Source organism: Telmatherina bonti (genome assembly GCF_933228915.1).
Source record: "Telmatherina bonti genome assembly, chromosome: 11".
Classification (NCBI taxonomy): Eukaryota; Metazoa; Chordata; class Actinopteri; order Atheriniformes; family Telmatherinidae; genus Telmatherina; species Telmatherina bonti.
This window is the reverse complement of record NC_136629.1, coordinates 30,900,365-30,922,407: the sequence shown is the minus strand read 5'-3', so window position 1 is coordinate 30,922,407 and position 22,043 is coordinate 30,900,365. Positions and strand designations below refer to the sequence as shown.

Below are 22,043 nucleotides of genomic sequence, written 5' to 3'. Positions count from 1 at the left end.
TCTTGGAGTCTAATTTTCTTTTTAAAGTCTGTCTGGTTCAAGGCAGAAGCTTTAGTTCAGTCACAGTAAGCCCATATCTTAGTGTTGTGGAGACTGTCTGCAGTCTGTCTATGAGAGTGTTTGAGTCACTGTAAAGCCTGCCTTAGTTTGTATCCCCACCACCCCACCTCCTTCCTCAAAACTGGGAGGGTTTTCTCCTATTGGCCCTAGTTATTGTGTGAATCAAACTCAGCTTCACTGCTTTCATTTAAGTCTCTGACGTGTCTCTACATATGTCTGTCTATTAATATGCAGTAATATACATGTAAAGTATGTTCATTTTTCAAACAGTTTTCTTTGGTCGAACCGTAGAAAATAACCACTTTACCCCGTTTCCATCTCCTCCCCTCTGCCTGTGTTCAACATTTTCACTTCCATTTTAAGTAAGTTTTGGAGATTTTCCCAGCAGAGACAATAAAAGAGGAGAGAATGAATAAACAATGGTCCTCTGCAAACCCCTCAAATCATAAATTCACATTGGCACTTAAACCGTATCACATTAAAACCCATAACCTCCAATCCATAAATCATTGCATGCATGTAGCCAGACATACCAACAGCATGCTTTGAAAAATGCCACAGTTCACATTTCTTAATGAAACCCAGACAAAAATGTTTCTGTTTTGTGGTTCTTGCTAAACTGACCACTGGGTATAGACTCTGAAAACAGTGACCGTTTCTTCTGGCATCAAAGAGCTGAAACATCAACACATCCTGCAAAACATCAGAAGAAACTGAACAACAACCCTTTCAGCAGACAAAATGACGATGACACTTCTGCACTGCAAAATCACATGCATGTGCATTTTGCTCATACCTGTTCCAGAGATCCCAGCTCCTGAGTTAGCAGGAAATAAATTATTACCCTCTAGTGGTAGAAGGTAAAAGTGCATGGCTTAAAGTGTGAAACTGTTGTAGTGTTGGTTTGCTTTTAAACTTTGGGTCACCAATTATTAGAATTAAACTGAATTGAAGAAAAGATATTTTATGAAATGACAATTTATAATACATTTCTGAATGCATTATAAAATGAAAATTTATATACATTTCCCAAATATCTTATTATTGTACATCCTTTCTCTTTAAAATAAAATTTATTGCTTGGTGCTGCATCTTGAGTACTCAACAAAAGTTTGAGAATGAATATTATAATGGACTTTTTGTGTCCGTAATCAGGACAAAAATATGAAACAAGACCACAATAACAGAGAGAGGGCCAACTTTAATAATACAAGTAAGTAAAAGTGTCTTTAAATATGGTATAAAAATAAATGCAGGAGAGAATAACAAAGAATTATGTTCTACATATGACTGGAGACAGCATTTTTGTAAGTCTGAATGTGACTTTACAGGTGCAATGAGAACCATATGTGCTAATTATTGTAGTGCAATAAAATAATGCAAAGCAAAATAAATGCACAATAAATAATAATTAGAATCATAATATATATATATGTTTATATATATTGTATATTCATTCTGCACAACACTTCCCATAGCGTGACAAAGTATCTGTAACCTCATACCATGTAAAGCTATGACACTGGTTAGTTTAAGCTGTCATTTTATATTTTTCTATGTTTTTTTTTTTTTCTTTTCTCTCTGACATCATTTGTTTCAGTTGAAGGTGAGGAAGGGGGCTCCAGTCCAGAAGTCATGTTGTGAAACTACTGGACCACTGGAATTGAATTTCTTCTGTTTTGTCTTGACAGTATCAGTGTCCTCAAGAGTCCAGAAGGGCCTTCTTTCTGAGAATACTGGAAATATATCAGGTACTGAAGGAGAGAGAAGCAGGAACATCCTCTCCGTGGACATGCAACATCCTGTGGACAACAGACAAACAGGTGGCTCTGCACGTCACTTGACTGAGCCAAGAGCAGATGAAGGACGATGATGATGATGATGATGATGAGATGGTCCCCCTCTCCATGTCCCAGAGAGAGGGAGGCCATTGATTTTATCATGATGTTGTGATTAGTCAATCCCTCGTATGCCAGTGGTTTCCCCTGTCCTGGGAAAATAAAATTGCAGAGTGAAAGGTTGAAAGGAATATTTAAAAAAAAAACATCACAGGCAAACCATCCACCCAGTTTTAAAAGAAGAAACTTTTTTTTTTTTTTTTTTTTCCCAAATAGGTGAGAGACATATACAAAAATACACATTTAGTTTAATTTACTCTGATTTATGTTTGAAAACACTTCTGTATCTACTAAACATCATGATATAAAAGTCTGTTTTTATTAATTCTACTTCTTTTGTTCCTTTACTTATCTTACATGCATATATATACATATTTACAATATTGGTTGCAAAACGATTTTTTAAAAAAGTCAAAGGCAAAGGTAAAAAGGTGAGGGCTAAAGGGACTAAAGAACAGAAATTAAACCTGGAAGGGAAAATTGACCATGCTGCAGTATTCACATAAACATATAAAATATGACAATATAACATAAATACAAAAAGAAAATATAACTACAATAACATGAACAACCCTGTTTCCTGTATGTGCCTTTGTACTTGAATTAAGCAACATTCTGAAGCTAATTATGATTATCTGCAGATCAATGACTCCAATATTTGTGGATAACCTGGTTGTGATTTTGTGGGAAAGATGTAGACGAGTAAAACACAACTCCCTCTGATAAATGCATTTTGGCAGATTTGATTACATTACTCAAAACAAGCTACTAAGTGCTTAGAGTTTTCATAATATCCTTTATTTAGATGTGATAAGCTACGTTTAGTGTCTCGGAAAGAAAAATAAAGGCACAGTTAATGTGATTGCACAACATTGTTTGCAGGGTTTATTCAGGCCAGAAAGCAAGCAAGGCTTCAAGGTCTGCTGTCTCGAGAGATATAACAGCTCTGTTTCCCTGGGGTCACTTTAAAAATACTGTTGATAATTACCTCCGCCAAGGAGGTTATGTTTTTAAGGGCATTCATCTGTTTGTCTGTTTTTATTCAAGATAATTCAAAAAGTAATGGACGGATTTTCATGAAATTTTCAGGAGTTGTTGGAAATGTGAAAAGGAAGAACTGATTTAATATTGGTCATCTGATCCGGATCACCTTTTGGATCCAGGAATTTTTTAAAGGATTCTTTAACATTGTGAGACGGGGCCATTTGTGCACGTAACTCGTATGAAAATAGTCAGAGCACTTCGGGAAAAAATACAGGACACGCTTCAAACAGGTTGTGAAATATATTGAATACTGATCCAGGTAAAGAAATCATTCCAGGTACTATCATCCAGAATATGAAAAAAATAGGGAGCCTTTGAAATTTTCATCATAAAAAGAGAACAAATAATTACAATATGGCGAGAACTGTAGCCCTTGGTGAAGGTTTGTGCTCTCCGAGAGCTCTTCTAGTTTGAAAATGTAATACTTGTTATTTAGTCTAAAGCTTAAAACGGGAAGCAATATATCAGGTTATACACCATTAAGGAAATTAACCTTTTTGAGCAGCAACTTTGCAAATAGTTTGGGTGTCCTTAAACTTTTATAGCCATTTTTTCCAGATTTTCATGCATCTGATTTTCCAGTGTGTACTAACTAATATTTGTTTTGTGTTTAGTTTTCATGTGATAATGGCTGGTTGTACTCAGTGATAGCTAAACTAGCTTATTTAAGGAATCTAATAATAGGACTGATTTCTTTCGCTTGATCTGTGTGGTTATCAAACATAATTTTCCTGAACGAGTGTGTGAAAACAATTAGAATACAAATTAATTATACATTCACTTCACCTGCACTGAATTATTCTTACAACTTGAATGTAAGATTTTGATTCAAATCTGCATTTTATTCATATCTCAGGTAACATGTAAACAAGTAGCCTAAACACTAACGATAACCTAAAGGTGTTGAACAAAAACATACCTAGTTAGCTGAAAAGCTTGAAAAGTAGAAATAATCGTGTAGAACCATGTATTTCCCATAATTCAAAACAGATTTCATTTGTTTATAGATGCATTTGCTGATATGCGTAACAACAGAAATAGAAAGGGAACGTTTTCTCAGCAAAAACCTTTTACTTTAATGTGGTATCAAAATGTCAAAAGCATTTTTGTAAACTTTAAATCAGCAAATGACAACATGTTTTGGTTTATAACATTTTTATTTCCACTTGAAATTTCAGGAAAACCTTAAATAGTTTAATAAGTTTTAATGGAATTGCTGCATTTATCTAAAATAATGACCTAGTCATATTTATTATCCTCTATATACTGACTTGGAAATGGTGCTGAAAGACGCATTTTATGTTGTAAGCACTGTCAGAATCACATATTTAATTATCTGTGGTTTGTATGAACATTGGAACAAGTGGCTATCGCATGGCACATATAGATGAAAAATCACTGTCAATTGATAACGGATGTCTAATGATAATATTGTACTTTACCTGAGACCAACAGCCTTCAGAACAAATTCTTACTTTTCTGTGGAGACAGAAAAACACATTAATGAGCTCATTTTGCCAGCTGGAGGACTCAAGTTGGCAAACAATATATGCAGCATAGTTGTTTACAAAGCAGACAGCTAAAACAACACTTCATTTAAACCCAACTGTGCTCTGACACCATTACTGCCTTCAAATCATGTTTGATTGAAAAGAAAACCCACGAATGGACATCAACAAACAAGGATTTAACATTTTTCTCCTTTTATAAAGTTTTAATGATTCGTAAATTTCCACTGCCAGAGTGACAGGCTGGGAAAACATAGGTGTCAGACAGATTTCACAGTTTAAACACAATGGTGTCGTTTAGAATTATTTCTCATATCATGACAACCTCTTTTTTTCCCCCACTATTCATTATGCCTTTTAAAAGCCCAAAACTGCCAAAGGGCTGTTCTATAAGCCTTTTCTTAAACAGATATTACAAAGGGGAGGGTAGAAGTAGCCTGAAAAAATGGTCCAAACAAGCTACATTGTGAAAATACACAATTCTAAGGCCTAAAGTAAACCATTTTTACAGACTTCTCCCTGACGCCACATCTCCAAATGTGCAACACTTGTTTCCGAAGGTTCACCATAAATTGATGTAGTACGCTAGCTGGGTCTCGCTTTGTTGCCTCAACAAGTTCTCCAAGCCTCTGAGAGCTTGCGATTTGTGCATGAAGAGGGGCACACGCAGAGGGTTTGAGGGGAGAATGGTAGTTGAGTTTGATAGATATATCACCATTCAATCTTTTAGAATGGGTTGGTTAAACTGTTTAAATAGTGCTTTTTTGGTCCTGTCTGTTCCATAGGTGACTAAATGTTTGTTTGTGTGTGTGTGTGCGTGTGTGTGTGTTTGTGTGTGTGTGTGTGTAAGAGCATTCAGTTAATTGGCTGCATTCAGGGTGTGAAGGTGAATTTTAGCAACATAGTAATATTGTCTCCTACCCTACCTTTAACATCTTGTCTGCATTGTCTCTGCTACTCATTGCTTTTGTTGACACATTGAGTCCAATGCGATTTGTTCTCATGCATCTGTATATCCAGTAAATACATACATATTGGTATTTTCTGGTAAATCTCAACGAGTTATGCATACACAGGTGATGTGTGAGCAAAGCAAGCAAGCACTGCCTTTTACTTCTCTGCATTTATTTTATTTCCAACAGGAATTTGAAGAGGGTATTCAGTTGTCAAACCTTCTTTTTGGCCTGTAATAGCTCCTGGTAGGCACTGGAACGGATGAAACGGCTGTAAGAATCACTCTTCATCAATTTGTAGATGTGTTCCTTTTTGCAGAGAGAAAATGTGGTAAATACAGAATGAAGATAACTAAAATTGTAAAAACAGAAATTCAACTGGACCCTAGACAGCTGTGAGTCCTGAACACCGATAAGCAATCTTTAACATGACAATCAGAAGCTAAAATATGGAAAGCTGTGCAATTTGTAATTTAGTAATGTCCCACCTGTGCGTCCTCAAAGGCATAGCGTCCAGGATCTTTGACATTCTGGGTGGTTTTGTCATAGCTTTTGGAGTCCACGTTGATGGCACTGGGTGCCCCGGGGGCCAGAAACTCCTGCCAGATTTCCTGAACCCGAGTTGGGACTTCTCTAATGGGGCGCTTCTTTAGTTCTTGGACTGCTAGCCAGAACCTACATCGCAGCAAAATTGTAGATTATTGATACAGTAACTTTTGAACCTAAAGATGCAGGTGTCATCTCTGTAACACGATGAAGTTACCAAGATGTACCAGCCCAAGAGGATTAGCAATGCTACTTAGATATTCTCATCTGACTAAAGTCAGAGCCAACACTATTCCGACCTGGCTGATGTATTTTGGTAGAGCAATGAAAAAAGTTGGGTCAGTTTGGGGTGTAATGAGCTATGAGACAATAAATATCAACTTTGGCAGCAAAAAAAAAAAATGTTGAAAAAAAATGTTTATATCATATTCCTATTAGAGTGCAAAAAATACCACTTTAGATAAAAGTACTGTCATATTCTATATATCCAGTATTCTTCTCGATGCATATGTTTATTTTTAGTAGAATGGGGTTGGAGTAGTACATTTACAACAGATAAACTGACCTCATTATCAGCTTTAAGCAAAGACAGTTCCTGTAAATGCCATTAGAGGGAGCAGAGGAGCCACCCTACGCAGCAGTCACTGTTAATATTTATCTATTTGTATGCACTTTTGATGCTCTGCAGTATTCCTGTTACCATGAGTATGTTGATTGCTATTATATACCAGTCTAACTACAGCAGCAGTTTAACATATTTCACAAAGTCAAAAGAATATGCTTTGGTTTTTTCCCCCACCTTTCTTTAAATAATAGTTCCATAAATGGGAATTTTTAATATAACTCAAAGTTAAAATTCATCTGTTGAAGGAAGCAATGACCCCAGTGATATAGTTGATTCATTCATTCATTTTCCACACACCTTCATCCAGTTCAGGGTTGCAGGCAGCTGGAGTCTAACCCAGCAGTTAGCAGGAGGTACACCCTGAACCGGTTGCTAGTCCATCGCAGAGCCAACACAGACACACAAACAACCATTCGTGCTATTATATAAAGATATGAATATGTACTTGTACCATGTAATTAAACAACTTTTGAAGACATTAAAACCAAGAGAGATTATTCTGACCATGCTTCTCATCATTGGAGAAGTACACTAGGCTTATTCATACAAAGCAAACCATTTAGAACTTATAAGGGTCATTCTTAAAATGTATATACAGTATTAATCTGCTGCGATGGACTGCTGACCTGTCCAGGGTGTACCCAGCCTCTCGCCTAGTGATTGCAGGGATAGACTCTGGCTTCCCGTGACACAGAATAGGACTAAGCAGGCAGAATAGTGGGTGAATGGATTGTATGCATCCTTGATGGTACCTCATTTTTATACGTAAGTGACGAAAATGGTTACTTGTTGTGATCTCTACCATTAATCTGTTTAAGGTGATAGATATCTGTTCACCAGGCTCTTTCAGAGGACAACTGCACCATCGAAAATACTGTACAAATCTTAGCAGACCAAAGATAGAAAATCAATACTCTGAAAATCTAAAATACTGAATATGTTAATTATCTGCTTTTCTTTTCTCTGCAATAATAAAAGCTTTGTTCTACACAGTGACTGCTTCGCAGTATTCCCTCCACTGTTAACAAGTCTATACACCAATTACATAAACAGAAAACTACATCTAATTTAATAAAAACACTATAAGCAATTCAAAATCATCTCTGCAGCATTAAAACTTAAATTGCAATTTATAATTCTTTGAAAAATCACAAATTGTAATCTGATGAGAATCTATAATAATCCCGTTACACAAGTGCATATTCATATTTTAGGGCCAAATGTAGATTGAGGCTAAATTTATCATGAATCCACTTGTGCAGTTGTTGGTGAGTATACAGTGTAATTTGTTCTGTACCTGAGATTCTCAGAGCTGAATTCAGACTCAAGGAACTTGAGAAACTGCTCTCTCCCCACGGGATCCTTGAGAACTTCGTCGATACCAAAAGCCCACCTCTTTACCCTCTGCTGACCAGGTTCCTTACTAGAACACAAAACAACAAATAGTCATCTCCTTCAGATCAAAAATGAATGCATCATTTTCAGCTACAAAAACAAATCAACCAATGAATGCATCCGTGTAAATTTTTCATAGTTGACCTGGCTTCCAGCTCCCAGATCGTGGTATCATCTGAGATCCAGGGGTTGGATGGGTCCGGAGATGTGAGGAAGGGGTCGTATTCAACATACTGCTCCGTGTAACCCAGCAAACTGTTTTTTAGGTGAAACAACATGGAGAACATGAAACAGACCAATCTGTGTCTGTGGAAATTTATGATGTTTTGTTTGTTTGAAAAGAAAGAAAAAGGAAGGATCACGTCTGTTTGTGAATAAATAATTCTTTACATGTAACTCAATCTAACACAACTAAACTTGGCAAAACAGAGAGCGTGTTCCTTAATGGTTTTATCAGTGATTAAAGGACTAAATGGCACTTCTAGTGTCCAGCATCATCAAAGCTGACCACAGCTCAAGGCAGTGTCTGATCCCAAACACTCCTCAAAGTCAGTGAAGTTCTTAATTCCATAGGGTGTTAGGCTATTTAACAGCTCAATAAACAGATCAATGGCTAAACTCAATAGACACAGAGATCATCGCTTACCTTTCTGCCACTTTGGACATTTTCAGTCGATGCCTGTCTAGTTGTAATTGCCAAAAGGTAATCTGAAACAATGGCAGGCAACAATTAGCATGCACTTATCTCCATAAATCACAACATATTTAGAGCATAAATCTACTCAAAAATACAGACAAATCATGTTCCATATACATCATATTTTCTTTTATCTAACGTCATGTGTGCACATCTATCTCAAGACAACACATTTTACAGTTATGAACAACTCATTAGTTTCATGTTAACCACCACACACACACACACACACACACACACACACACAAGCACAAAAAGACAAATGAAAGGAAAAAAAAAAAAAAGACAGTAACAAGGTAACCCTGACAGCGAATGAGCTATAATCATCCCTCATTTTTTTGTTAACTGGCCATAATGTGAGAGCATCATTCTGCCATTAGACTGTGTTCATTAATGGGTGAAATTTCATTAAACTTGCAATGCCACCTGCAGGTCTAACCTGTTCCTGCAGTTCCTCTTCTGTTGGTTGCTTGGCCTCTGGAGCGGGGGTGTGGGTTGGACTGTGGGTGCGGATATCATTCTGCAGCCCATACACAGACTAAGACAGCAGAACACATCACAGTGACACAGAAATAATAAGACTAGGAATATAGAAACCTTCAAAGAAACGACCGAACCATCTGCGTGTTTTGGTTGTTTTACAAGAAACGTTAAAACAACTGAAGGATGTGCTGCATACTGCACCTTTCTAGTTTTGTGTGGATTTTTCATTCTTGAGGACTTCTTTATGTCAACTTCTGTTGTATTCACACATCCAGGCTGAGGGGAGAGAAAGGTAGACAGCAGGTAACTATTAGGAAATGCCTCTTTACAACTAACTAGTCTGTCTTTGATTATTTACTGTCATCCTATAATATGTCTTCTTTTTCCACAACTACATGCGTTCAGTTAATCCCCCACTTTTTTTCTTTTTTTTTTTCTTTTTATTTTCATTTAATCAAATTCAACATGCTTAGCTGGGGTGTGAAGTATCCAAGACAATGTGTCAAATGCTAGTTAATTAAACATGGAATGTGCCAGTTTTTGCTAAACAAGTAAAGTAGCGGGAAATCAGAGTCTCAGTGTAAAGATCCTGGCTGATTGAACAAGTGGTCTAATCTAGGCATCTTGCAGGAGAACAGAGCTAAGTAGCTTGACAGCGTCACTGTGAAATTTGAATTAATATTGATTATGTTGCTCCAAGGACGCATAAATTGAACTTGTTATTTTCCAATTAACCGTTGAGCAGTGGCTTTGGGAGAAACACAGCAGTGGAGACCCTTTAACCTCAGGGGGAAAGTAAATGCTAATTCTGAGCAAGTGTGTGAGAACAAGGTAAAGAGCAGCATTGAAGCTGATGTGTTGTGACAGTTATCGATGTGGCATTTCATGAGTATGGCAAAGGCAAATACGCAATGGGGGATTTTCAGTTTGTTTGCCTTTTTACACCATTTAAATGTTACAGGTAGCATACGCAGCTCATATAAATTGTGTCCATAAAGTGCTTGTAACTGCATGACATTTTCAAAACATAATTTCTTTGTCACACAGCTTGATGCAGCTCTACCTGGAGAGGAATGTTTGCAAATAAAAAACCCTGGAAATTAATTATTCACCACATGAGATTCTTCTTTTGATGCAGGAGGTTAAACATATTGTGATCAGTGTTAAATACTTGTAATTTTCTAAATTATACCCTTTTGTTGTAACAAATAAGATGACTGTGATAGTATCTGGATTGTTATCAACACCAGCTCATGTGATTAATGACAACAAAATCATTTATTTCACTCACCACTGGTCTGTGCACATCCCAGAATGCTCTTTCCTGACTGTCAAGAATTTTTCTCTCAATTTTGTCTCTTTTCTTGTCCACTCTGGGGAAGACAGAAATGAGAAAAATAGAGGATACAGGTTGATCCATCACTCCTTCACTCTATTACACATTTATGTGCACTTAATTTCTGCAGATATGAGCTGGAAGCACCAAGTTTAATCATGCCATAATGAGAGTGTAAGGCTTTCATGAGCAGTGGCTCAGTGTGTGTGTGTGTTGGTTCTTAAGAAACCTACTTTGCTTGTGCTTCTGCTTGCATAAATATGAACTCCCATTTCCTGGCGAAAGCTCTCTGTAACCTTGCTAAGCTCTCCTGTAAGAAAAAAGAAGAGGGAAGAGAAAAGCTTTTGAAGGATCATGGTTGTTTATGTGTGTATAGAGCACAACTGGGTGCCATCTTTAATGATCCCTGCTTTCATGCCAAAGAAAAGCTCCTAATAAATAACTAATGCACTGGTTCATTTAATAGCTTTCCCCCCCCCCCCCATTTATTCTTTTTTTCCCCCACATTTATTCAAATAATAGAGACACTTTTTGCACTGATGCACAGTAAAAGCAATTGTTTATTTTATTGTAGGTATGAAATAAAAAGGAGTCCCAACACAAGATTAGGAGTGAGATTTGAAGTGGGGAGAGGTGACACCAGCAGACCTCTTTTCACTTACCGCTTCATAGTCTGCAAGCTCCAGACGTGCTTTATTTTGCATTGTTCTTTTGCAGAGGTAAACAGCTGAGGGAGACAGGCAGAAAGACAGGTAATAAAGGGCGAGTGGGATCTCTGCTTTGTTTTAACAGCCTTAAGTGGCCCTGCGTTTATTCATTTAATCCTCTCAACTGCACATTTAAACTGGCCTGCAAATGACAAAGGTCATTTACTGTGCATGGTGTTGCTGCATCTGTCACTGCGTGCGCCGATGTGTGCGCGGCTGACTTTTGATGTCTTCCTGTGCTATAATCATCCCTTCATCTCTTTGTTAACTGAACGTAATGTGGGAGCGTCATTATGCCATTAGACTGTTTTCATTAAGAGGCATCATTCACGTGAATCAGTTGCAACATCTGACTTCCACTAACGCTCAAAGGATTATTCCCACAGTGCGCATTAGCCCTTTCCTTTCTCTGCAACAAATGAAAGACCTGCCAGGGTGCAACTGCAAACCAAACCATTTCTGACATTATGAAAGCTTTATCTCCACTCTGCTTGGCTGTAACAATGAAAAGCTCATCCCTGTATCACCATTAAAATGTTCAGCCAACTGTGCACAACAGGTGCACACATACACACACATCCCTGCTTTGCTTCATGGTTATCCGACTGCATCTGTCAGAATATGACTGAGGAAGACGCATTTGACAGAGGATAGGAAACATCATATATGAATATATGAAATATGAATGATGCTGAAATATCCAGAGTTATTGCATCTCCCCTGCAGTAACGCTGATTCCAAAGGAAGGCCACACATGTCAGTAAAGCTTAGAGTCATTTAATAACTTTTTTGTTATCTACGTTTCTGGCACAGCAGTTACATCAATTTTGTTATTTTTATTTTTAACCTCGGGTTCCATCACCACTGATAGTGAGTCTATTTGTCAAATACAATATATGCGCAACACATACAGTCAAAATCTTTTCTATACTACTACACAACAAAATAGCCCTCTCACCATAGTCTGTGTTTTCAGGTTCCCAGCAGTTTGATGGCCAAAAGTATGGAGTCTGAAAGGAAAATAGGCTATTAAAGAAAAAAAAGCTAAAAAAAAAAAAAAAAAAAAAAAGTACTATACATTTATTACATAATACATTTTTTTTAAAAAGGAAAAAAAAAAAAACATGGTGTTTCAAGTCAAAATTCCCATTGCCTTGAGCAGTAGACATGCAGACACAGAGCTGCATCTTTCACTAAAAACACAACGTTGTATAACAGGCTTGGCATTGTGTCTAAGGGACATAAGCTCCTTTCTGAAAGGGCTTAGAGCAGACACCAGCATGAATCTTGACCCTCCTTAGGGCTACATTGTATGGACTGCCTTCAGATGAGAACCGATTAGACATGAAAAGCAAAGTGAAGTCAGTTACAAACACAAACAGCCTTAGGCATTGATTAACTGCGGCTAGTTCTGTGCAGCACACTCGGGGAACTCACCAGGGGTAAAACTGTCAATCTCTTTATTGACATCTACAATGATGTGCTGTTATTTAAATCTTTATTCATGAACCATTAAGAATTATGAAGTACAGCTCACTTCTTTTTCAAGTCCAAGAAGGAAGCGTTGGATCTTTTATTCAGGAATAATCCAACATTGAATATCTATACTAACAAATAAATTACATATATTAAATATCAATTGTTCATTTTCTGAAAACTACCCTGTGTTATCACTTCACAGAATATCGGATTAAAACCTTTTCCTCAAAATTCCCACTAGATTGTATGAGCATCTTACAAAAAAAGAGTTATAAGTGTGTGTCTTTTGGGATTGTCAAGTCTATGTCTGGGACTAGATGCGTAAAATGACTTGAACTATGGGCATGCACAAAGTTAAATATATATGCCATATTTAAGCCACATTAATAACATGTGGATGTAAGTTTGTAAATCTCAATAATTGTGGAATTATATGCATATGCAAAAACCTGATATCCAGTCCCATCTTTAGCAAGAAATGGATGCAAATGCTCACCTTATGTCACGAACAACTACAGCTATTTATAACATTCACAATTAGATAAGACTATATCATAAAATTTTCACTATATCACTCTTTAATAGCTCTAACAGCATGAATATGCATAGTCTGCTGAATCCACGAGCTGTGTGGGAAAAAGCATATGGCACATGCATTTTGTTGTTGCACATAATTTATATCTAGCCTGTAGGCTTGTGCTAAGTATTAAACAATCCTTGTTTATAGATATTTTTTACATCTAATATCTTCCATATTTTCAGAAAAAAATGTTTCAACACATTCTTACCTGAAACCTATAGAAAGTGCCATCATCTTTGAGTGTGAGGACGTGGTCTGAGATGGGGAAGAAGTAGCCATGTGCAGCCATCAGTGTTCCTAAGTGAAGTGCCTCCACTGGGAGAAAACACACACAAAATGTCAATTTACAACATGGTGGATCTTTTACTTATGCTTCTCCCAATACTACTGGACATGAGAATTCACATTTTAAAGTGACTCTAACATGCTTATGAGCTTTTTGCTTTCCCTATTTTAATGTATCTAAATAGTCTGCAGTTATAAATACCTACACTCAAGTCCGTATAAAAATCTACCTTCTTGCTGCCACTGACCAGCTCAAAATGCCTCAAAGGTTGTCTAAGCCACTTCACAAAATGTTACATTTATATTTACTGACGCTAAATTATAACCTTCAGTGTTGTCATTATTTTCTAAAAGTTATTATAAGGACACCAGGAAATGCTGATTTCTCCTTCAAGCTAATCAACCTTCTCCACTAGGACTATGATGATACGCTTTTGTCCCGATTCAATTCGATTCGATTTTTGGGTGCCGATTTGATTTAAATTGAGATTCTCAAAATTCTTCTCTATTGATGATTTTTGTAGATTAAAAACAAAAAAATTTATAAAATTTCTTTTTGCTGGGAATTTTTTATTGATTTGAGTTAGGAGAAAACAATATAGTAGCCAGACCATCATTCTGCTGCTAAAATGCCCAAGATGACAGGTGAAAAGATCAATAAGAACTATAAAAATGGCAGAAATCTTTCAATGAATGATTTTTATTTATTTGAAAAAATAAGATTTTTTTTTTTTTTTTTTTTTTTTGGCTAAAAAAAAATCTATTTTAAAATTGTGAAGCAAAAAAATTCCAATTTTCTACTTTTTCAATTTGATTTTCCCACCCCTATTATGCACTAGGGGTGGGAAAATTGAATAAAAAAATTGAAAATCTGGATTTTTTGTTTCACAACTTAAAAATTGTTTGTTTGGTTTTTTCTGTCAAAATTTTTTTTTTTTTTTTTTTATTAAATAAAATTAATCCACCATAAAATTTGTGTCATTTTTATTGGTTTAATTGATCTTTTTACTTGTCTTCTTGGGAATTTTAGCAGCAGAATGATGGTCTGGCTGCTGTATTGTTTTCTCCTAACTCAAATTAAGAAAAATTACCAGCAAAAAGCAGTTTTATAAAAAAAAAAAATATATATATATATATATATATATAAATATTTGTTTTTAATCTACAAAAATCATCAATAGAGAAGAATTTTGAGAATCACAATTTAAATCGAATCGGCACCCAAAAAATCAGAATTGAATCGAATCGGGACAAAAGCATATCCTCACAGCCCTATTGTCTACCATTCCTTTCAAGGTGGAAAATCTTTTATGAATAGAACACCAGCAAATACAAGGACCTGAATTACAAGCTGCAGCTTTACAAGCCTGGGACACAGCTTTGACAGATGGATAAGCAGGTCTCCGTTCCAACCCAACAGCACAACATGAGGTCTCCCTGATTAGCCCACCTTCAGCGGGAGAGGCGGAACTCATCAGTCAAATCACCTGGTGTTGTGCTTAGTTGGAGTGAAAACCCGCTTCCCTCTGGCGCTCCACAGCACATGGTTGACTCTTCCTGAATTAAAACCATCAGATAATGAAAACATGTCATCATCATCAACTGCGTGTCTCATCTGCCACCAGTTATTCCCTGCTGTTCATAACCTGTAAGTCTTACGTGGTGTCGACATCTATAACTCATGTTTCCTTTAATGTGTTGACAGCTCTCTGGTAATGCTGACACATTTTGCTTGTTAGGAGCTGCACTGGAAAAGCTTTATTTACATACTGTTTCATATACGGGAGTCCGCGTCTGTTTCAACCAAGTAAGCCTTCTTAAAAGGCATCTACGTTGATAGATGCAGGGGTTAAAATGCCTCACATCCGCCTAAACAGCGCTGAGAAAGCGGTAGCAGAGGCTTACTGCACACGTGCATAAGACATGTACATCTCAGCTATCTCACTCGCTGACACATACACATATCCAACATACTGGCTGTATGTGTGTAGGAGATAAATATAGTTCAGCCTTTCCTTTGCGAGCGAGGTGACTGTTACAGCTTTGAGAGGTCAGGGTGTTATGTGTGTGCATGTGTGTGTGTGTGTGTGTGTGTGTGTGTGTGTGTTGTGTGAACCCATATGTGACTTAGCTCCATTTATTAATAAATAATGACTCATACGTTATTCAAATCTATTTTCTCACACGCCCAACCCTTCCTCTCCAGGCACAGCTTTATTTCTTAGAGTAATAGTATCCCTTTTATACAGAATGATACTGTCACATATAGGCAACCTGTTTATTTTTAATTCTTTAGGAACACACTGTGCTTTGCACATCTTCTCAAAAAATTCAACTTGGATGTTTAAAAGAAAAATAAAAAACGTTGATACATATTTTCTTCTGGTTTTTAGCCATATAACTATTTTTATTTATTTATTTTTTCCAGACAGTTTGTGTAAGCGAGGCAAGAGTGTTTATTTCGTCCCCAGTGCAAAGAATAATTTTCCTGGATGCTGACTGTACAGTATGATATGCAAATAAGAACATAAATTAAACAACACCTAAATGGAGGCTCTTTTACAGGGTAGATAAGGGATTAACAAACACTGTTTATGACATTGTGTTTCCAGTAAGATTAAAAATATGTCAAGTCCTTGTACTAAAGGAGCTGTCATCTTTATTTTACTGTCATATATCACAAGTTTTATATCTGACTGAACCTTGGAGTGAATTTAGTTAAGTTATCAAGATAAACCAACTTTTATAATCCTAGGAAAGCACTGTGATTTCATCATATAACCAGCTACGTGCCAAAAACCCAGCAGTTCGGGTTCTGCCAAGAGACGAGTGGGAGTATTCCTCCAGCAGAGCTTTTTCCAAAGACAAGCAAAAAAAAAAAAAAAAAAAAAAAAAGATTCTGTGTCCATAGACATGTTTTTAATTTATTCAGTTCCATATAAAAGTATGTTAACAACTAACTCTGATGGGGGGGAGATCCTTAGGAAGGGTTTAACGCAAAGGTTAAAACATCTCCATTTTAATATCCGTCTCCGTTTTTAATTTGTTATCTATGACCAAGTAGTGGAGGAAGCCTTAGATGACATCTTCAGACCGCCTTCCTAGCCATCTCTTCCAGCTCTGCTGGGAAAAGAAGGCATTTCCAAGCCAAACAAGCAGCTTCTAAGATTTCCAACAGACTCTCCAAGTGGGACATACTCAAACGTCTAGGAGCCTTCTGGTTGCCTCTCCCCAAGGCAGCATCCAAAGGGCATCCTGTCCAGATGTCCAAACTAGCTCAAGTAGTTCTTTTCAATTTAGAAGTGCAGGGATCCTACTCTGAGCCAGTCTTAAATGACAGTTTCTTACCCTGCCATAGAGTAATACCAACCATCCAGTGGAGGAAACTAATTTCCGCTGCTTGTACTTGAGATCTCATTATTATGGTCATTAATCACAGCTCATGACCATAAGCGAGGATTGGTGCATAAATCAACTGGTACATCAACTATTTTGCCTTTCAGGTCATGTCTCTTCACTACAATAGACCGGTATGGCGTCCAGATTGCTTCAGATGCCGCCCCAATGTGAAGAGATCCTTGTTGCACTCTTACTTTCAGTCAATGAAGGAAAGTTAGTTTTATTTAATTCCAATGTGCAATTAAGCTTTGAAGGGTATGATCAGCAAAAATCACACACTATTTAAAAAAATTGCAAGCTTTTAAAAATACAGCATACAGGCCTTGCAGTGCTTATAGAGAAGGGATCTCAGTAGACATAAAAGACTCGCCTTAGTGCCCCACTGCAGGGCCGTATTGTCTCCAGTGAGGACAATATTTTATCAAATTTGACGGACAAAACAAGAATAATCATGGAGAACCATGCGTCGTCTCCAGGCTGTTGTGAAAAGCCTCATGTTCTCCCTTACAGATCATTGAGACACAATGTTTCACTGCACCAATTAGGTGTTCTTTCATATGCAAAATCACACTCTAACAGGTACACACTCCCTGAAAGCATGGCCGGTTATTATCTCATGGTTTTATTTTTTATTTTTTATTTTTTCAGACAGTCTGTTGTGTTCTGCAGCTGGATTTCCCTACTGTGTTTATCTTGCACTTTTTCGCAACGTTAAATGTTGCAATTACTGTCATTTGACAGCTAAGAATCCCACATCTATCTATCTATCTATCTATCTATCTAATCGTAGTGTTGAAAAAAACAGGTGGATTTACATGAATCCCCCACGTCCCACCCCACCCCCCTTTGGGAAGCATATATTTTGAGATTTTTCCCACCTGACTTCTCATCCTGCTGCAGGTAATTTGCAAAGGAAGTGTTGGTTTGGACTCTGTTTGGAGTCAATTAGCTGTGGGCTACACTTCAACCCTGCTTTTCAAACAAGATATTGACACTTTGGTGAATAGACAACTTGGAAAGTTATACACATTTTGTGTTAGAATAAAAATTATCAAAGCTTTTAGGATTAACATTAGCTTTAAATGGAATCAGACACCATGAAGATTTAAAAACAGGATGATGTTTAACTAGACTTTGTAAGTGTATTAACTGAGGCATTCGCTTAATAAGAAACCCTTGATGCCCAATCAACTTTGATACAAGCTCATCCGCCTTTACATAATAAACTTGATGCTATCATACTGTCGGCCAAATTAATTGCCTCTCCTTTGCTGTTTGACATCTTTGTCAGAAGTTGCTTAGTGCTAGAGTCATATGGTTCTGCACAAAAGAGTGTTTGTCACTGACAGCATGTTTTGTGTCTGCACTGCCAATAAAAACACACATTGAAAAGAATTATTTCTTTTGGACAAAAAACATTTGCTTGCTTAGACATGCTTCAATTTATCCCTGTTAAGCTCTTGACAATATTTTGTTCAAGATGATCTTGTGACAAGCCACTTCCCTTACAGCAGGTAAACTACAAATATACATTTGATTGACTTGAATTATATTATTATTGTGAGCATAACACAAATTAGCATGTAAGTCCAGCAAACCATGCAGTTCTTATTTGACAGCCTTTTTATATGATGGTTATATTTGTTTGTTACTTCAACACTGAGACTGCTTCTTTCAAGCAATGCATATTGAATTTCACAGGTGTTCTAACAGCATCCCAGTGCTTATTCATCCCCCCCCCCTCCCACCGGTAGACAATTATTCTCCATGCAAAGTCAGCAAACTGATGATTTTACTTTACACAATTAACGAGCAAATGTTAACAAATTAAACAATGCAACAAGGACAGTCTGAGGTGAGGAAGTTCAAGAATAAATTGCACCGTTTTGCAGTGATCACATTTTTTTTCTCATCATCTTTAAAACAAACCACTGCTTAGCTTAATATTTTTCAGACTTTACTATTTTTCTAGTTTTCTAATTATTTGGCTGGTGCTTCCAGATAGTTAGTTCTATGCTGTGATGATGGAATGAAATAGTAATAAAAGAGAAAAAGGAGGAGAAGAGTTCTATTGTGTGCTACAGCTCAAGGATGAAAAAGACAGATCAAAGAAAAGTGTAAGACTGTTCACGTCTAATTGCAGTCGAGTAAGCTGTTTGTGCATTTGATCTAAAAGGACCCACAGGTGATTCTCTATATTTTGTGCACATTAATGGAAATGTCTATATTCCAAAAGCTGATGAGTTACACTCCATCACCACTGGAAACAAGCATCAAGCTGAACCGACTCACCGGAGAAATCCTCTGGGCTATAACCTTAGCTCTATATTTAGCCAACAGTTGTTTACATTTTTGGCAAAGAAACCCTATTAAAAGTATGCCACCATCAGTAATTAGTTACTTTTCAGTCCTATTTTTTATTGCCAATTGTGGCAAGTGTTTGCCAAGTTGTGTTAATGAGCTGTTTGCTGCATCTGCTGCTACCAGTCCATCAGCCAACACTGTTGTTAAAGGAGCCAAAATCAGTGGCCAGACTACTATGGTTGTCCTCCTGTTGTTTTTTTTTCTCCAGAATATCAGAATCGATATTTATACTTCAGTATTGCTAGTTTACCTGGATCCTCGATGTCCAGATTCTTGATCATCCACTGTACGATATCAGAACCTGAAATAAAACAAAGCACACGCATGTGAGTCACTGGCATATCTTTTATGCTCAGAGTGCTGAACAACCTTTTTGTACATATGTGCAAATAAAAGGGAAAATGATGACGCTCTTAGCCTTACCCATCTCCCCCTCATCAACACAGTGCATACCAACTCCTCTCACCTTGCACAATGTAGGTCTGTGATAGGCCGTCCATTACCAAATATTCTTTCAGACAACCTCTCCAAACCAGCTCTTTGCCCATTAAAGCAAATAACCAGAGGTATAATGGCATGATGAAGCATGTATTATGTACTGTATAACAAAACAACTTATCTAACCTAAAACACTTAAAAAGTCAGTTCATCACAATCGGCACGGAAACCTGTCACAAACAAACTGGAACAAGAGGATGCATTTAGATTTGTTGAATCAAGTCCCCAGATGACCTGCATGTCACTTTTACTAATGTGAACATGAAACTTTTTGCATGATGGATGTCATCTTGCATCTCCTCCATCTGCGAATGCAACTGAATCATTTTCACATCTCAGAAATACATAACAGCATCTTTTTCCCCCGGGCATTTTCACACCCCAGCACAACATGTGACTTTGGCACTTTGGCTATATATTTTCCTAGCTATTATTACTGTCTGTCATACTGACAGGTGAGGGTGTGTTGAGGAGATGAAAGCCACAGAAGGCAGAAAAAGGTGCGAAATGGAGACATGGGGGAATTCATGCAGTGAGACAATCTAGCCCTATGGCTGTCTCTTTGTCCATCAAGCAGCCACTCTGCAGTCTGGATTTTGTCTTTTCCTTTCTCTTTCGCTGCATACCCATGCTTTTTGTTGCCCCATAACTAGATGGATTAACATCATTAGTATGACCCCATTTTCACACTATCAAAGTTGACCTACTTCCTAAGAGCTTAAACAAGATGTTTAAATAATCTTCTAACAGGGCTGTTCTCTGAACTGATTAATATTACTGCTATACATCAGGACATGTACTTTTGGGTGAGTTTCAGCATGTGCACAGGTACAGTCATGTATAAACATCAAAATATGATAATAAAAACCATATTCCAACAAACTGCAAGCAGGGGATCATGGAGTACATAATCATATACAATATAATAAAAACGCACACTGCAGAATCCAACCTTGTACACAGTAAGTGGGCAGGCGGAATGAATAGTGACATATAATTAGGGTCTCCTTTCAGTAAGAAAATCAGGTTTTTAACCCTTTTATTATGTCCAATGAGTACTGTGGCTTTGGATTTCTTATTTAAATCTCCAGAGCACCACCGGTTTAGAAAGACAAGGTCAGACTATCCGTATAATCGACGTAGGAGATTGGAAAAACTGATCCTCACTACTTGCTGGGCAGGCCTTCACAGCCGGGCTGCATGCACTGTGAGACACTGATTAAATGAAAAGATAGCAAAAGCTTTGTGGAGAAACAACTCGGTGTGTTTTCCCATTGTGAAGATGGCAGACATGGCGTTCTGCTTATGGCTGTGACAGTAACAATGTATTCTGAAAGCATTCCCTTCTTAGCAAGGAACATTTTGCATTACAATAGAAGGTTATTTGGGGTTTTTTTTGGACACATCATATTGTCCTATTATAAAGAAGACGCAAGTCTGCAGCCTTCATTTCTTTGGCATCTGTTTTGCAAATTAGACCCCATAAAGCTTAGCTATTGAACTAATTATAAAATCTGATGCTGCGCACACCTTTATCCAGGTAAAACCATAAGCATGAATGTGTTTGACCATCAGTTGGTCTTTAAATATGTTTTCTCTCTGTTCCACTTTTTGTTTTATATTCCTGCTCTCAAGCGTTGAGCCTCTGGGTGCACAGGGTTTGGGTCTGCGTGTAGCAAACAGCCGCAGGGCTGCCAAGCCAAGCAAGCAGCCGCCAGTCTCGCATTCCTAATAGTGTTGAAAGCAACAGAAAAGGAATACATTACAATTGCAGTCCTTCACCTTGCATGCTACTTCGTATAATTTACTTTCCTCTTCTTGAAAATAGTTTCCTGGTTCAAATATGCTTGGTTGTATTATCTGTACATTAGAACTGGCCATTGCATAGCATCACAGGGTTAATATGATGCACCAAGGGGTGTGAGTGAATCTAGATAAGCATTTATGTGTTTGCCGTTAAGAAAATGAGGAAAAAAGCTGTTGTCATACATCAACCATTTTAAGGGCATGAGGAGGTCTTTGTTGCAAAAACCTCTTAATTTTTTTAGAAATGAATGAGAGTGTATTAGATCAATAATGATTGGAGATGTACTTTCATCTAGCTCTGGAGTTGCAGATTGTGGATCCTGAAATATTAAAAAAATCTGTATTAGATTATTAAAGTGTTAAAATTCATGGGAAGTGGT

General features: G+C 37.2%; 1 protein-coding gene across 2 annotated transcripts in view; it reads right to left on the bottom strand.

The window, feature by feature from the left end:
- Positions 1–4,460: 4,460 nt before the first annotated feature.
- Positions 4,461–22,043, bottom strand: part of rgs7a (regulator of G protein signaling 7a) — a gene marked incomplete at both ends in the record, with an annotated part of 48,496 nt that continues 30,913 nt past the window's right edge. The window contains 14 exons of one of the 2 annotated variants that reach the window (XM_079249109.1): positions 4,461–4,481; positions 5,683–5,772; positions 5,952–6,138; positions 7,932–8,057; positions 8,174–8,284; positions 8,676–8,737; positions 9,166–9,264; positions 9,411–9,485; positions 10,501–10,582; positions 10,779–10,855; positions 11,208–11,272; positions 12,211–12,262; positions 13,520–13,626; positions 19,610–19,660. In XM_079249109.1, coding sequence (XP_079105235.1) covers positions 4,461–4,481; positions 5,683–5,772; positions 5,952–6,138; positions 7,932–8,057; positions 8,174–8,284; positions 8,676–8,737; positions 9,166–9,264; positions 9,411–9,485; positions 10,501–10,582; positions 10,779–10,855; positions 11,208–11,272; positions 12,211–12,262; positions 13,520–13,626; positions 19,610–19,660 — 1,205 coding nt within the window. Of the gene's footprint in view, positions 4,482–5,676; positions 5,773–5,951; positions 6,139–7,931; positions 8,058–8,173; positions 8,285–8,675; positions 8,738–9,165; positions 9,265–9,410; positions 9,486–10,500; positions 10,583–10,778; positions 10,856–11,207; positions 11,273–12,210; positions 12,263–13,519; positions 13,627–19,609; positions 19,661–22,043 lie in introns of those variants that run through there. The other variant, XM_079249110.1, reaches the window with a different exon arrangement.